The sequence below is a fragment of the Trichosporon asahii genome (genome assembly GCF_000293215.1).
Source record: "Trichosporon asahii var. asahii CBS 2479 unplaced genomic scaffold scaffold00050, whole genome shotgun sequence".
NCBI lineage: Eukaryota > Fungi > Basidiomycota > Tremellomycetes > Trichosporonales > Trichosporonaceae > Trichosporon > Trichosporon asahii.
Window position 1 is genome coordinate 2,153,111 of NW_014040874.1, and position 15,608 is coordinate 2,168,718.

Consider the following 15,608-nt stretch of genomic DNA (forward strand, 5'->3'; position numbering starts at 1 on the left):
GCCATCGTCTCATCAACTCAACTTGCCGCCCCAGAGTACCGAGCCTCGCGGCTCAATACTCGGAAGACGACACCGCATCTCGTTCACTGCTTCATCGCGCCTTTGCTATCCTACCACTAAACTCAAGTTTGTGTTTGGTTTGAATACAAATGTGTTAAACAGAGATTTCGTGAACTTTTTGAACGAGTAGATTGGGAGGTTGAAGGAGAAAGGGAAGAAGTTCAGATTTTGGTTTGAGATCGAGACGAGATCCGGAGGGATAAGGTTGGGAACAGTGGGAAATGTAATGTGGGATGGGGAGGGGTAGGGGAGTGGGAGGCAGGTTTAGGCGGTCGCTAGAGCGACACGCTTAGGCCTGGGGAGCAGCAGCGCCGGTGCCGGGGCAGTTGGCCGAGATGTGGCCGACCTGGCCACACTGGTAGCAGGTGCGGCCCTGCTCCTGGGGGCAGTCGCGCGAGATGTGGCCGTCCTGTCCGCAGTTGTAGCACTTGCGCGAGCCGCCGAAGCCACCACCGCCGAAGCCGGAGCGGCCGCCGCCGTTCGAGGGGCAGTCACGCGAGATGTGGCCGACACCGCCGCAGGTGTAGCACGACTTGTTGCCGAAGCCGCCGCCGCCGAAGCCGCCACCGAAGCCGCCGCCCTGGTAGCCCTGGCCGTCACCGGACTCGGGGCAGAGACGGGCCTGTACTGTTAGCTCTGACATCACGGAGATTGAAGCTGGAGCTGAAAGGCGAAGGTACAGCTACCAAGCACGTATACTCACAATGTGGCCGGGCTTGCCGCAGCGGTAGCACTCGCCGCCGGAGCCGCCGAAGCCGCCGGCAGCGGGGCCCTGGGGGCAGGCAGACGAGAGGTGGCCCTCCTGGCCGCAGGTGTAGCAGGCCTTAGGCTTGGGCTGGGGGCACTCGCGAGAGAGGTGACCAGCCTGGCCACACGAGTAGCAGGTGGGGACACCGGCGTCAGGGCAGACCTGAGCGATGTGGCCGGCTACGAGGGTTAGTAATCACGAAAGGGAGGAGTTGAACAGGGTCGAAGGATAAGATAGCTGAGTCATGGTTTTTGCGGTGATGTGCTGTGCGGTAGGTTTTTGCAGGTCTTGTCCAAAGTCCGAGTAAACAGGGTGCAAAGTGCAATGTAGACAGTGTTCCGAGGTGTGTTCCGGTCCAAGTCCAAGGGAAGGATGGATCCTTGGCCGATGATAAAGAGGTAGTAGCAAAAGTGGTAAATGCATGAACCGCCCTCGTTCGGCCAGCGGCAGAGACGAGGGGGAACATCTATGTACGAGAGGCCAACAGCTCGCTCCAACGCATCGCGTTCGCTCGCACACCCGACCCCCGTACACAGAGAACACCGACACCAAGAGAGTGAAACGAGGGACCAAAGACGTTGTGACGTCTTGCAAGAAGGGGAGTAGGTCATGTGATGAATCATCATCACATGGTGCCCGACTCAACGCCCTGCCTTTGACCCACTCATCCCCTTGTTGCGAGAAGATCTGGAGATCCACTCACAAACTCTATCAGAGTAGTGACGGGCGGTGCAATGCCCTCCACTGTCTGACGAGCCGTCGCATCGAGTGCGAGGGGACGGATCCACGTCCCCAACTCATGCCTGAACTGACACCGCAACCCGCAAGCCACAACAGACACACAAACCGTACTCAACTACCTCCCTCGACCTTCTTGACACGCACGCTGGCCACAGTTGAAGCAGTTTCCGGAACGAGGAGCGCCGCCGCCGTACATTTTGATGGATCTAGTGCTGGTCAGCTTGTTGTTCGCAAAGTTCAGCGCAGATGGTGGCGAGATTGAGACCGGGCGAATGGATGACTGATAAATTGACGAAGCCGTCGCGTGCGTCTGGTCATTTTTTCGTTCCAGGCCAACCAGGCCGCCATCGATGGTCGGGGTCGTCGCTTGGTCGAGTCTCGCCGTCGGGTGCGCTGGGGACGCTGGTAAGCTCACCTGGTGGAAAGTTGGGGGTGGAAAAGGGGGTAAAGGAGGTGTGGGTGGAGAAGAGAGAAAGACGACTTGGAAGTGACAAGTAGTAAGGCAGGGCTGCCTAGCCCCCTCGCTTGAAAAAGGAGCCGCTGTGTGTGGTTAGGCAGGCCAGGCAGGTCTGCAGCCCAGAGCCTTACGCAGCCCTAGCCCTGCGCCTCGCCTCGCCCTCGGTCGGTCAGCGACTGCATCAGCCCCCAGACCTCCCCCCTTGACACAGACTTGCGCCCGCATCAGGACCAGGGCCCACCCAGGCGTGCAATTACAACCTGACGGAACCAAATTTTATCATAGTCGTCAATCCACGGGGTTAGACGTTATATTGCCGCGGGTGGCGCTCCTTGCTTGAATGCGTGAGAGTGATCGACGTGAGCCTGCGAGGGTGAGCGTAATGAAGCGAGCATGGCAGGCAGCTGTGGTCTGGTTGGTTCAGCGCATCATCATTCGCATGGTGAAGGTGAAAGTAATGCTATCAATGCCAAAGAGGAGAAGAGGAGAAAACGTCTATTGCGATGAAGAGTGGTCAACGTGGAAATGTGGATGTGGTGGACGGCTAGCTCGCTTAAAGGAAGTAGCTGTATTGTCAGTTATCACAGAGGCACCGGGGTAACTCACCGGTCACCGAAGTCACCAAGACCGGGGGTGATGTACGAGTGCTCGTCGAGACCCTCGTCGACCCATGCGGTGATCTGTTCAGGGGTACGCAGTCGGCAGAAACAGCGACGGAGGTAGCGGGTGCCGGCGGAACAGAAAGAAGCGTGTCAGCGCCACACTCGATCGAGACACCTGTAGACATCTGCCCAGGTGCACAGACATCGGTACTCACCACACGCATCTTGGGGAACTTCTTGCAGACGACCTCAACACCCTTGGGGGAGGCGATCTGAAGTTAGTTACGACACCAGATCTCAGCTAAGTGTACTCACCAGGTTGATGAACAGAATCTTCTCCTCCTTGCAGCCCTGCTCGAGAAGGACCTCGATAGCCTTGATGCACGAGCCACCAGTGGCTGATTGTCAGCCACGACCATGTCTCACGACTCACCGAGCATGGGGTCGAGAAGAAGAACATAACGCTCAGAGATGTCCTCGGGGAGCTTGGCGTACTGCGGTCAGTCTCGACAATCAATCAAAACCTCAACTCACGAAGAGCTTCGGGAGCGTGGTCTCCTCGTCCTTTATGTTAGTGCATGTCGGGAGGGTGGGGTCAGAAGACCGGGGAACAGTCGTCGCTCGACCGTCCCGGACCTTATATATCGTTGCTCACACGCTGGATCAGAATCTGTAACGGGGGGTACCCGAGAGGTCAGTATCCATTCAAACCGCACAGTGTCCAGACACACCTTGCCAATGCGGACTGCAAGTCAGCGACACGTCATGTATGCAAGATTGAGGACTCACCAGAGCGGCAGCAGTCGCGGAGACCAGCCTCCATGGCCTGTTTAGTCGTTAGTGATTGTCCCAGAGACATGCCGCCGGCAGTTCTCAGGAACCGCAGGCGCCCAGATTCGTGCTCACCTCGCCGGCTGCCTGTCAGCTCCATCCCAAGTCGCTGGTCTAGCTGCAGTTCTTACTCACCACGCATAATCGAGACACCACAGATCCGTCCCTGGAACGAGACGCCATCGAAGTCGACACCAGTCGGGGTGCGCACAGTCTTAGGCACGACGGGCAGGTGGTTGAGGCCTGTGTGTCAGTCGTGTTCCACCAGATTTTGGGGTCCGAAGAGAGAAGGGAGTCGTCAGCCCGCAGAAGCATCAAGTCGAACGACTTCTCTGCGTTCTCTGTGCTTGGAAGCATATCGTCGACGTAATCAAGCATCCTTTGGCGAACGTTGATTGCGAGCACACTATGACGTGACGGAAGGATCCAGCGAAGCTAGCATTCCGGCCAAGTCCGAACACTCACCCTCCTCAACAAGCAGACGGATGATGCGGTCGGAGTAGCTGACGCGTCAGTTATCGATCAAGAGCGCAACTCCGCATGCTGGGCAGAGCGCATGGGGCGTATCCAGCTCGCGGTCCACGCAGGAGCGGCGCCAAGGCAGTGCTCACAAGACGAAGTCGCCACTTGTTTGTTAGTCAAGAACGTTCATTGATTTGCATAACATACCGGCCGGTCTTCTCGTCACGGATCAGCGTCAGCAGCGCCTGGAGCTGAGCGGTAGGGGGGAGGACGATGAGGTTCTCGGGGTGAGCCGAGTTCGAGGGCGAACCAGCGGTAGCGAGGGCAGAGGCGTTCAGCATCGTGGAAATTTGCGGGAAGGGTTGGTGGAGGTGTGTTGTGGGAATATGAGCTAGGTGATGGGTATGCGTTGCAAAGAGCACTCGATCAAGACGAAAGGAGAGGTCGAGAAGACGATGTGCGTGGGTGCTGAGGTGCGAAGGAAGGACCGGACCGTCTGGTTGCTGTGCTGGAGGCTTATCTAGTGGAAGTACGAGATTCAGGTGCAATCTGGAGGCTGAAGGCGAAGGTTTTGTCGAAGTCACGCGCCCATCGTGCAGGCAGGTGATCTGTGTGGCGCCCCACCCTTGTGGCACCGTTCCTTGAACATGCACAGCGTGCGCGGCGTCATCCCCTATCTCCCCCGACACGGAGTTCCGGCATAGAAGAGATAGTCGATGCATTAGGGTATACTACACGGTCGTTATCACAAATCTATCAAGCAATCACCTTGTCAATACCCTCCGACGCACGTTCAGCAGCAGCGGCCACGCGGTCAATCACCAGCTCAACCTCGGGTTCCTGCTCGCGAAGCTCGGGTGTGATATCGGCCTTGAACTCGGTCATACGGCTAGAGATCGGCGCCAAGAACTTAGCCTTCACCTCGGACAGATAAGCCTTGTCGCGGATTCCCGATGTGTTGGCCGTGTCGCGTTCGACGATGAAGTACAGCAGGTTGCAGCACTCCGTGAACCATGCAGCATACATGGATGACACGAAGTCTTGGAAAGACAGTGCAAGAGGGTTCTCAGGAATAGTCGAAATCTCGAAGAGGATGGGTCCGAGTTGTTGCCTGAATTCGGCGCAAAACAGGGGCGAGGGCTGGGGCGGGGATGCGAGCTGCTCTCGGAGCAGGCTGACTGATTGGACGCGGACAGCCTCAAAGGGGTTGAAGGATTCGAGCAGCTGCTTCCACAATTCAATCTGATTGTCGGTGCCCGGCGTCGCAGCAATGACTCCACCCAAGAGCTTCATCAGGGCGAGACGAGTTGACGGAGACGAGTTCGTCTGGACGTGCGGCATGATGAGCTAAACGTCAGTCTTCGAACTCAGTAGCAGCATACCTCGAGGAGGAAGAACGACTGGTCATTCTCGAGCGTGACCAGCCCCTTCTGCGCCGAATCGACGAGGGCCCAGGTCACTGCAGTTCCGGCGTCGACGGCACTTCCATTGATGGCGTTGTTGAGCACCGGCATCGCGTCCTCGAAGAAGTCTTTGTTCGGAGCAAAGTCCTCCACCTTGCCGTGTAATGGCGGAAGGTTGGCAGCAAGAATGATGAGGGATGCGAGGGAAGAGTAGGGCTTCACACTCGAAGCATTGGTGACGCGCTCGCAGAGATCAACGTCGTCGACACCAAGGCTGAGACAGGTGGCCTGATGTCAGCTCAGTCGCGAACAGTGGACTCACAGTAGCAGCGTCCAGCGCCTTCTGGCCTTCCAGACCGTTAGCAGCTTCATCCTGGTGAAGCCCAGCATAGCGCGGGTTCATAGTCAGGTACCAGCGAGCGGTCAGATCAGCTCCAACGCTGGCTCCGAAGATCATGATGGCGGTCTGAATGAGCTCGATCAACATGGCCTAATCATCAGCTTGGGGCGCCTTAGGTAGGAAATCACCTTCGGCTCTCCGTTGTAGTCAGACGTGGTCTGAGACCATTTCCACGCAGCATCGACCAGCTTGGAGACTTGTTTCAGCAGAGAGCGTGACATGTCCATGGCCATCTCCTGGGGCGCAGTGTTGGGAATGGCCTTGAAGAGGGGCACAAGAGTGTCCTGGAGGGCAAGGAGCGTAGGGGTGCTGCGCTGGTTCTTGAGCCTCGGGATAGCTTCTGTCAGCCTAGCACGTGTGACGTGGACTCACCGGTGGTATACATGTCGAGGATCTGCTCCAACTCGGGGAATGCCTTTGTCCAGTCCAGTTCAGCTGACTCCTCGTCGCCCTCTCCATCACTGACAACGAACGGGTCCGACTGCTCCGTGAGGCGACCAATTTCCTCGTTCAGCACGATAGTGACCTCGCGAGGATCAGAGTACTGAGCGATCAGGTTGAGGAACTCCTTTGTTGGGCCGGGCAAACGGTTGATGTGCGGCAGCAGCGGCGGGACGCACATCAAGGCTGCGTCCTTAAGGACAGCCGTCTGTAAATCAGCCATGCGCTAAGGCTGTAACTCACCCTGCCAGAGTCGAGCTCATCTCCGCGAGGCTTGAGGACTTCGACAACGGACTCAATGTAAGCCTCACGGACCAAGGGGTCGGGGGACTTGAGAGCGGCTTGCGTAAAGCCCTCGAGGACCGCGGAAAGCTTAACGGGGTCCTGGTCTGATGGACAGTTAGCGTCACGAGCGACGAACAGCACTAAGCGTACTCACTCTGGTGCTCTGAGGCGTCCAGAACGACGTCACCCAGCGACTTGGTGACCTCCTTGATGTCGTCGGTGCTCATGGCGGTGATGCGTATGTTGCAAGGTGACGTCGCGTCTGGTGAGTCCAAGCTGGAATCGTGGCGACGGTGATCGAAGTGACCGAGCATTGCCGGTTTGGGTGCCGATTATCTCCTAATCAGATGCGATTAGAAACCCCACGTGGCGCTGGCCAGAAATCAAAGTAGGACGTAATCGGCTAAATGCGCCGGACTTAATTTGGTGCACCGGTATAACTTCGTCGGCGTCGGATCGGCCAGGATGTTCGGCTCTTGGCCTCTTTTTTCCTTCCACACACCACCGTTGACTTCTTTGTCTACTACGATCCTCACCCTCACCATGTTCTCCCGCTCGATTGTCGGCTCTTTCCGCCAGGCCGCTGCTCGCCCCGCCGTCATGGCCCGCCCGGCTGTCGCCCGTGCCGTCGCTGTCCGCGGCTACTCGGACGCCGCTGAGGCTAAGGACGAGAAGAAGGCTGAGGAGGGACAGTCCGACGAGGCCAAGAAGATTGCTGAGCTCGAGGAGAAGCTCAAGGAGTCCACCGTAAGCAGCTGTGTCTAGCGTGTTGGCTGACAAGATCAGAAGGAGATGCAGTACCTCCGCGCCGACTACCAGACCGTCGTTCGCCGTGGCCAGGAGGAGAAGGCCAAGGCCGCCGACTTTGCCATTGCCAAGTTCGCTCGTGCCCTTCTCTCTACGTCGGACGTTCTCTCCCAGGCTCTTAAGCACGTCCCGCAGCCCGTCGACAAGGGAACGCCCCTCGCCGACCTCGTCACCGGTGTTGAGCTCACCCAGAAGGCTCTGAACCAGACCTTCAACCTCCACGGCATCACGCCCATGGGCGACCTTGTCGGCGAGCAGTTCGACCCCAACAACCACGAGGCTATCTTCCAGGTCCCCGCCGCTGTTGCCCCCAAGCGCCCGGACGGCTCTGACCGCCAGCCCGGAGAGATCATCGAGGTCCAGAAGCTCGGATGGCTCATCAAGGACCGCACCCTTCGCCCCGCTGAGGTCGGTGTCGTCCAGATGGAGTAAGCGGTGTGACAGCACTGCCGAAGATCGATCGAGGAGAACGTCGTAAAAGCCGCTTTTTCTTTTCCGCGGCATTCAAAACGAAGGGTATCACGACGAGCGGACGACGGGGAATTGTCAGAAGGAGGAGAGAGGAGGTGAGGGACTTTACCCATTGGATCAACAACATGTCTGTCAACTAGCAACCAATCTTGTACAAGTCACCCATTGCATGCACTTCTCATAATATCATGACCTTCTCCCTCGTTCACCCGACACCCGACCGGCGGCACGCGACTCGTTTCGGACTCGGTGCTTGGCACGCCCAGGATTTTGGTGGCCGCAAAAAGCGGAAGTAGATATTTCGGACCTCCACCGGCCAAGTGCGTCATCGTTGAGCTTCCAACGACGACGATGGTGATCGCAATTCAGCTGGCCATATGTCGTGTCTTCCCTGTGTCACATCAACCATGGCGACCGTCCAGATCTCAGAACCCGCGATCGAGAAGCTGTTGGCAGCGCTGCCTGCATCGGCGCTGGAGAAGGCGCCGCCGACCAACCTCCCGACATCCCTGCCGCTCGCGTTCCCGACCGAGCTGCATCACATCAACTTCCTCTCCGCCCTGCATCTGGTGGCAAACACCTTTGCGCAGCCGAAACACCGCGTCTACTTTGCCGAGCAGAATCAGGATGTCGGCGAGACCGCCCTCCGCGGTATCCTCGGCATGTTCCTTGCGTCCGATCAAGGGTGGGACAAGAAGAACCTCCTTTCGGCGCAGGCATGGGTGGCGGGCGAGCTCGGGGAGGCCCAGGTCGCCGAGTTCTTCGGTATCGAGACGCACCACGAGCGTGATCACGAGTCCATGCCTGGGATTCGAGTAGGGGAGAAGTATCAGCCCGCGATCGACCTCGTTGGAGAACTTGCTACGCTCTTCCGCGCCATTGGCTCGAGCTTATCTGGCCCCTGTCTCGGTGACGAGGTGGTGAACCTTTCGCAGGTGGCTTCGCAGAAGGCTGAGGGGCAATCTGACGCCGGGTATGCGTTTGCAAAGGAGTTCTGTGACAACGTGAGTTGAACGTCGGTTTCCGGTAACTGACGTGCAGGCGACATCACTGATCCCGAATCTGAAGGACCCGTACCCCGACCCGCCCGGACAAGGTGAGCTGGCAAGCTGCGGTGTTAGCTGACATTCAGTCCTTCCCGCCGGGCCATTGCGGCTCGTGCAAGACCTCGCCTTCCAGTTCCCGAACAGCGACACGATCAAGCTTCCCCCAGCCTCGGCGCTGGCCAATGTCTCCCCTCTTCCCCTACCCCTCGACATTCTCCTCCACTCTGGTATCCTGGTACCGGAGGGAGACGCGGGTAAGGAGCTGTCCGCCTCGACGTCAGAGTGGTGGTCTGGCAAGCACGCAGAGCAGGACTTGTACCAGGACCGGGACCCGAAGGATTTCACGCCTGTGCGCAAGCCGAAGATCATCAAGGTCAGCAGCTCTCTGCTTGACGCGCTCAGTACGGCTAGCGTCGTCGCGTGCCGCGACCTGAAGGAGCGGGCACGTGCCGGTGCCGGCTCTGCCGGGTCTGGAGAGGAGTGGAAGCAGAAGTTGAGCGAGTGGGACTTTGCGCGCATCGTCGGATGGCTAGGCACGCGGCTCGACATGCATGGCCATGGCGTGCGTATCATCGTTTAATAGGCATGTATTGGAGGGACTATGATTACGTGCTTGCTGGATCGTTAGCGCGCTAGCAGGTAGGGCTCTCGGACAGTTGTGTCGCTAAGGTGTAGCAAGCGTGCTATTTCTGTGCCATACAGGAACGTGCGGATCTGCCTTTGCACCAGTCAGAAAGCATACCGGACGCCCTCGGCTGCCATCACGGTAGTCGCGATCGGAGCCGTGCAAGCTGTGCTCAATCTTAAGCCTTCGGCGCGTAATCTATCAGTCAAGCGAGGGATCGAGGATCCTGTGCTAAGCTTTGGCTGACGTACGGGTGTGCTTCTGATCCTGTGGTACAAGCGTACAAGCGCCCCAACCCAGCATCGACCGCAGGCCGCAGTCGAGGAACGGGAACCGGGAGTTGACATGAAGTGCCACCGACAAAGTTTAGTGCAGTACGGATTAGCTCGTTGGCAAAACCGAACCCGAAACCCCGTGCCGTGTGCCAGCATGTCAGCATGTCAGCATGTCAGGTGTGCCAAGTCTCATGTCTCCGTGTCGCCGCTGGTACCGGTGGTACCTGGATTCTTGGCTTGTGCAGTGCGACGCATGCGACGGGGGCCTGGCGGCGGGCGAAAGCTTGAACGCCGCGGACACCGCACGGATTAGGGACGACCGGGTCAGTGCTACTTGGCTCCGAAAGTCTGGCCACCCACGGTGTCTTGCGTCCTGCGGCGCCGCCGAGCCCGTGACCTCCGGACGCGGACGCGCTGTATGCGAGACAACGAGCCACGCGCACATAGGTACATGGGCTTTCGAGGGCGGCGGGCGGCGTTGGTGAGATACCCGCTGCGTGCGGCGTCCTGAGGTGCCGATGCCTGAGGCAGAAGAGCTTGCCGCCTGGCGCCGAGTCTGCCCTCTGGCCCTCTGAATTGGGTACGACAGGAGAGGAGAGGAATTTGAACGGCAACAGAGCAGACACCTGGGACAGGGTACACAGGGTTGGAGAATACGGAACGGCGCAAAACACACGCAGAACGGCGCAGAATCCACGCAAACATGTAAAACAGGCTGAACAGATGAAAGCGAACAAGAAGAAGTAAGGCGAAGGCCGGATGTAACAGTCAGCCAGCATGGCAGCGGTCCTTGGCATGAACCCAGCACAATGCACTCATGGATGTCCACGCTGATGAGCTCATCCGAGACGACGCTACGCCGTCACGCTGCACGTACTGGGGCTCTCGGTGTGAGAGTTTGCACACGGCGGCCCGCGGTTAAACAATTAGCAGGCAGGAGGTCAGGAGTCAAAGTCTCCAATGCTGCAGAAGGCCTAGCGAAGCGCAGCGGAAGGAACAGAGAGGGGAGGGGAGAGCAGTGTTTGATCGATCACCGTGTCCCTACGCATCAGATCTCCGTCCCCAGGCGCACCAGAATGCACGGGGTGCGCTGAGCTAGAGGGAGCTTCGAGCTTCGTCGGTAGCGTTGTCACACGGCGGTGTGCAAGGGGGACTTTTAGTCCATGGGAGCCGTCGACGGGCTGCCGGGTGTACCGGTGTACCTGCAGGAAAGTGATTCGGATGCATACTTTGGGCTGGCTCTCTTAGGTGTAAAGGCGACTTGGCCACTGCATCAGCACCAGCCGCGAGGATTGTGCAGAGCATTTTGACCTGATTACCCAACCCTCAGGCTTTGCAGCCAGCCGGTCGCCCACCGAGCACGAGCACGATGAACCATGCAGCCATGCATTTGTGTCCCAGCGTCAGCATACGCCTCGACAGGTACAAAGTAAAGCCATAGCAGCCCCGTGGCCCGCCAGACCGCCAGCCCACCGATCAGGTCGAAAGAGACGAATTTAGTCCACCCACACACCCACACCACTACCATTCTACTCGGTACCTGTACCATACCTCCACACACGGGGCGCACTCCCCCCTCGGCTCTGGCAACCCATTCTCATCCACCTCCCTTCTTACCTCCTCACCACCACCGCCCACCCACACACCACCTTCCCGCCTCTGGCCAGATCAAATGCCTTGCTTGCTGCAAAGGCAGTAACATTCAACTCTTGGCCGGCAACGACCCCCTCGGGGTCACCGTCGAGCCCTCCTATCCCGCTACACCTATTCCTCAGTGACTCATCAAGCCCAAGACACACACTCTACTCTCAAGCCGCCACCCGCTCACATCCACCCGAGTATCGCGAGATCCCCTCTCGGTTTTATCGATAATTACTCCCCGCCCCCTGTCCTTCCCCTCAACCCTCTGACTACTCGCAAAAAGCAGCGCTTCCGAAGCAGTCCTTGCCCGACTTTCAGCCGAGTCTGAGCCCTACCACAATCCTCAAATCTCTGGTCCTCCTCGCTTCTTCTCACCCAGCGCCCGATCCGAGGTCGACTGCCCGTCATGGTCCTCATCAACGACAAGAAGTTCGCATGCGCCACTTGTATCAAGGGGCACCGCGTTTCCGGGTGCACCCACACGGATAGGCCCCTGTTCGAGGTGAAGAAGAAGGGTCGACCGGCCACGCAATGCCAGTACTGTCGCGAGAAACGTAAGGGTGGTCAAAGCAGCGGCAGCGTGCACACAAAGGTAAGTCGGTACGGGGTGACTGATTGGAGAAATGGGGTTGGGCGTGTGTGTGCTGACGCTCTTCAGTGCGCGTGCGGCGAGCTGAAGAACCAAACCCCAACGACCATCATGCCGGGGCAGGCGGGTCCGTCTGGGACAGCACCGAAAGGTTCGCCCCCTGTCCCGCAAAAGTCACAACCGCCACAGCAGCAGGCTGCCAAGGACACACCCGGCTCGACTCCGAACCCAGAAATAGTTGAGACGAGGAAGGGTCAGCCTGGCTCGCACGCTACGTACCCGAACGGCCTGCGCGATGTGCACGAAATGGCCGCCGCCGCCGAGGCCTTGACTGGTTTGGGCGGAGAGACAAACCAGGCCGCAGAACGCAAACGTGAGTCCTAAAGTCTTACGCAAGACCGGCGTTGTCTGGGACAGAAACTGATCGCCACTTGCAGTGTCGAGCTTGCTTAACCCCTGCAACTGCCAGACGACGGGCAGGTGCCGCTGCTGTGCGCCCAAACGCAGCGGCCGCGACCTCCTCCAGGAACATGCTCGTACCAAGTCGCCCAACGGAGACAGTAATCAGGTCACGGACAGTCTTATCGAGATGTTCAAGGCCAAGGCGACAACCCGTTCGGACGGAGGAAGCAACAGCTCGGGGTCGACGACGCCGACCTCTGGGTTTAATCGCCTCGTCAACCTGTCCATGACCTCGGCCTCGCTGGCTTCCCCGGACAACAGGCACCACCCTGCCCACACCTCACCCCACGTCCACAAGGTACGCCTGTACTCGCCATATTCCAACGGAAGCTCGTCTCCCCGTCCCGGCAAGCAGCGCAGCGAGTCCATCTCGTCGCAATCTAGCAGGGGTGGTGTCCGACCTCCTCCGCCTCGCATCCGCCCGCTGTCTGACATGAACACCTTCCTGGGCGCAGTGTTCAAGGAGGATGGCTCGGTCGCGTCTGAGATTCCTCGTTCCGCCCTGGGTCTTCCTGGCATCGCCTCGTTCGACAAGGCGGCGATGAACGGCGGCGTCAAGGTCGAATCCATGGCGATGGACACCGATCAGCCTGTCTCTTTCCCCACCTCAGAAGATGTCGTTATCGGCGCCTGTACTTGTGGTGACGGGTGCGAGTGTGCTAACTGCGCAACGCACGGCAACCGATCGTCAACTTCGCCGCCGAATGGAGATCATCACCACCACGACGGCTGCGGTTCCAAGTGCACGAGTGGGTTCGACTGTGCGAACCACCTGTCGATTCCTTCTGGTGTTACCTCGATCGAACATCTCATCCAAATCGCTGCCGCCAATGTTCCACCCAACCCTTCCCGCTCCACTCGCCGCGATCTCAACCCCCTCGATACGGGTGTGCTTCCCTCGGCTGCCCACATGTCGGAGGATGCCGCTCAGGCATTCGGCATTGTTCAGTTGCGCCCTCTGGAGTGCTGCAACGGGCGCTGCCAGTGCAAGCCTGGCGAGTGCAAGTGCGAGAGCGACTGTTGCGGATGCTGCGAGAGCTGCAACTGTGGTGACGATGGTGACACTGTCATGGGAGACAGCTCAGCCCCATCCGGAGGCTGCTGTGGAAGTGGCGCCACCGAGACTGTCACTTCCTCTGTCGCCAACTCGCCGTCAAACGCTTCGGCGTCAAGTTCGTTCTCCCACCGTATTCCGTCACCCGCGCCTGGCTGTCACACCAACATTCGCCGCACCTCATCTGTCTCGCGTGCCAAGGAAGTCGCTGAGGGCCGCCGCTCGTCCATCGGCGATCGCTCAGGGGCAGCCGTCCAGCGTTCCACCTCTTTGGGTTCGAAGACTGCCGCGAAGACGCCGATGGCTCTCTCGCAAACGTTGCATCCCAGGCCGATCTTACCCAAACCTTCCTCTTCCGGATCGTGTGGCAAAGGCGGTGCTGATCGTCTCGCACCACCGAGATCCTGTTCCGGAGGCAGCCGGCAGCCTTCCCCGGTGCACCGCGGATCGTTCTCGTCGTCGCAGTCGTCGGGCTGCTGCAGTCCGGCGACTGGCCCTGCCAACCTGCAAACTCCCAATGACGTCTCACCTCTCCCACCTGCGGCTACGTCGACTGACGACGCTCTCGGTGACGACCCATCCGGCGGCATGTCGGTTGGCGTGAACGAGATCGCAAACGCCTTAGCTGCGTCTGACGTCGACTTTATGTCGTACTTAAACTCGTTACTGCCTGCTGCGAATGACGGAAGCGACCAGCAGCAACAGCAACAGCCGCAGCAGCACCAGAGCTCCGATCATGAGTCTTCCCATCCGACGACATCGACGGAAGCGACCGGCAGCTCGCACATGACCTCGCCCACGGACATCACGATGTTTAGTCACCCGTCCCCGCGCGGGTCGAACATGGAGCAGCATTCCATTGGTGACATCCAGTCCATGATCGCTGGCGCTCTCGCACAGCAGGGTATGATCCCTCGTCCGGACACGCACGGAGAGCAGCAAGTTCCCGACTATGGCTACTTGTTCAATATACAAGGCGGCGCCAACCAACAGCAGATGCAGCAGCCCGCTCCGAACGCCGGCGACGCGAGCAACCTGTACTTCAATTTCAACACTGGAGCGGCCGGTCCTAGCCACCAGGCGAACGCCCTCGGCGGTATGCCGGTCCCGCAGCCCTCTCATGCCTCGGATCCGTCCAGCCAGAACCCTCAGGCGTACTTCAAGCCGGACGCGAACATCTACTACCCCAACTATGGCGCCGGCTATCCTCCCAATGTGCAGATTATGCAGCCGTCACAGGGCGGCAGCCACGGCCAGCAGCTGCCCCAGATCACGCAGCAGAGCCTTGCGTCTGCCGTCGCGGCCGTTGCCGCTGGCAACCAGCAGCAGCAGCAACAGCAGCACCAGGGCATGCCTGCCAACCCGGACATCATCGACTTGTCAAAGCCGCTCAACCCTACCGATGTTGACCGTATCCTGCAGGCCCTGCTGAACCAGCAAGCGAGGCAGCAAGCGGTCGGGGACGCTGTTGCGCCGGGTGCGGTTGAGCCTGCTCCCGTGCCGAATGTTCCTGTGCCGCCCCCGCTGCAGCACACGCCGTCTTCGTCGAGCAGACAATCTGTCCCGGACCCCGCCGTGAGCGCTCCGGTCGTTAACGAAGTGTTTGACGTATTCAGTACCGACTACTTAGACAGAGCCTGGTGATCCCTTCATAGAGAAGCTTATGTATGTGCAGTACGGATCTATCAAATCATTGTCATGTACTTGAGAGCTAGCAGCAAGTGAACCTTTACCTCGCAGCCGCGTTCAGGAGACGAACTGGACAGCATCGCCTCTTGAGCTGGGTTGATAGGTGGGGGGACCGAATAGCCGGTTGATTGGGTCAGGGCGAAGCAAGGGGCGCTCGCCCCTTCGTAGCCGCCAGGCAAGGGGGGGATAAAGCGAGAAAAATCTGTGCATGGAGGAGTTCTCTTTTCTCTACACCTCTCCTATTCCGTTGTGCGGCCCAGTGCTCCGTGGCCCATCAACGTGCTAATTGGGAGGTAGATGAACCAGCTAGTGCCCGTATGGTCCAGAGGCTTGAACCCGAGAGGGATCGCCCGAGGGCCGGGCGCTGGTTGAGCGAGGCTCACGTATCTCCCGCCTCTTCTTCTCGTGGAGAGGTGGGTCGAAGAGGGGCACACATTTCCAAGTCTTTGTATCTACGTAGTTTGCACGGACATGCAATGAGGTTCTAGGTCATGTGACAAGTGCAGGTGGTGTGCTGGT

At 59.0% G+C, this 15,608-nt stretch overlaps 4 protein-coding genes across 4 annotated transcripts; 3 read left to right on the forward strand and 1 right to left on the reverse strand.

Moving 5' to 3' along the window:
* Nucleotides 1-2,559: 2,559 nt before the first annotated feature.
* On the reverse strand, nt 2,560-6,657 carry A1Q1_01996 (uracil phosphoribosyltransferase 1; the record flags this gene model as incomplete). Its single annotated transcript, XM_014325004.1, has 18 exons — nt 2,560-2,572; nt 2,613-2,686; nt 2,824-2,880; nt 2,924-3,006; nt 3,264-3,353; nt 3,398-3,434; nt 3,515-3,522; nt 3,575-3,682; nt 3,905-3,942; nt 4,051-4,065; nt 4,109-4,421; nt 4,693-5,227; nt 5,284-5,547; nt 5,627-5,770; nt 5,833-6,013; nt 6,067-6,338; nt 6,389-6,534; nt 6,585-6,657. 18 exons carry the CDS (start codon nt 6,655-6,657, stop codon nt 2,560-2,562), a joined length of 2,451 nt encoding a protein of 816 aa, XP_014180479.1.
* A 316-nt stretch (nt 6,658-6,973) lies between these two features.
* Nucleotides 6,974-7,669, forward strand: A1Q1_01997 (uncharacterized protein; the record flags this gene model as incomplete). Its single annotated transcript, XM_014325005.1, has 2 exons — nt 6,974-7,177; nt 7,217-7,669. The coding sequence occupies 2 exons, from the start codon at nt 6,974-6,976 to the stop codon at nt 7,667-7,669; spliced, it is 657 nt and encodes a 218-aa protein (XP_014180480.1).
* Nucleotides 7,670-8,115: 446 nt separating this feature from the next.
* Nucleotides 8,116-9,625, forward strand: A1Q1_01998 (uncharacterized protein; the record flags this gene model as incomplete). Its single annotated transcript, XM_014325006.1, has 5 exons — nt 8,116-8,712; nt 8,777-8,804; nt 8,874-9,316; nt 9,383-9,393; nt 9,457-9,625. 5 exons carry the CDS (start codon nt 8,116-8,118, stop codon nt 9,623-9,625), a joined length of 1,248 nt encoding a protein of 415 aa, XP_014180481.1.
* A 2,076-nt stretch (nt 9,626-11,701) lies between these two features.
* Nucleotides 11,702-15,044, forward strand: A1Q1_01999 (uncharacterized protein; the record flags this gene model as incomplete). The annotated part of the gene is made up of 3 exons (XM_014325007.1): nt 11,702-11,887; nt 11,954-12,257; nt 12,322-15,044. 3 exons carry the CDS (start codon nt 11,702-11,704, stop codon nt 15,042-15,044), a joined length of 3,213 nt encoding a protein of 1,070 aa, XP_014180482.1.
* Nucleotides 15,045-15,608: the final 564 nt, after the last annotated feature.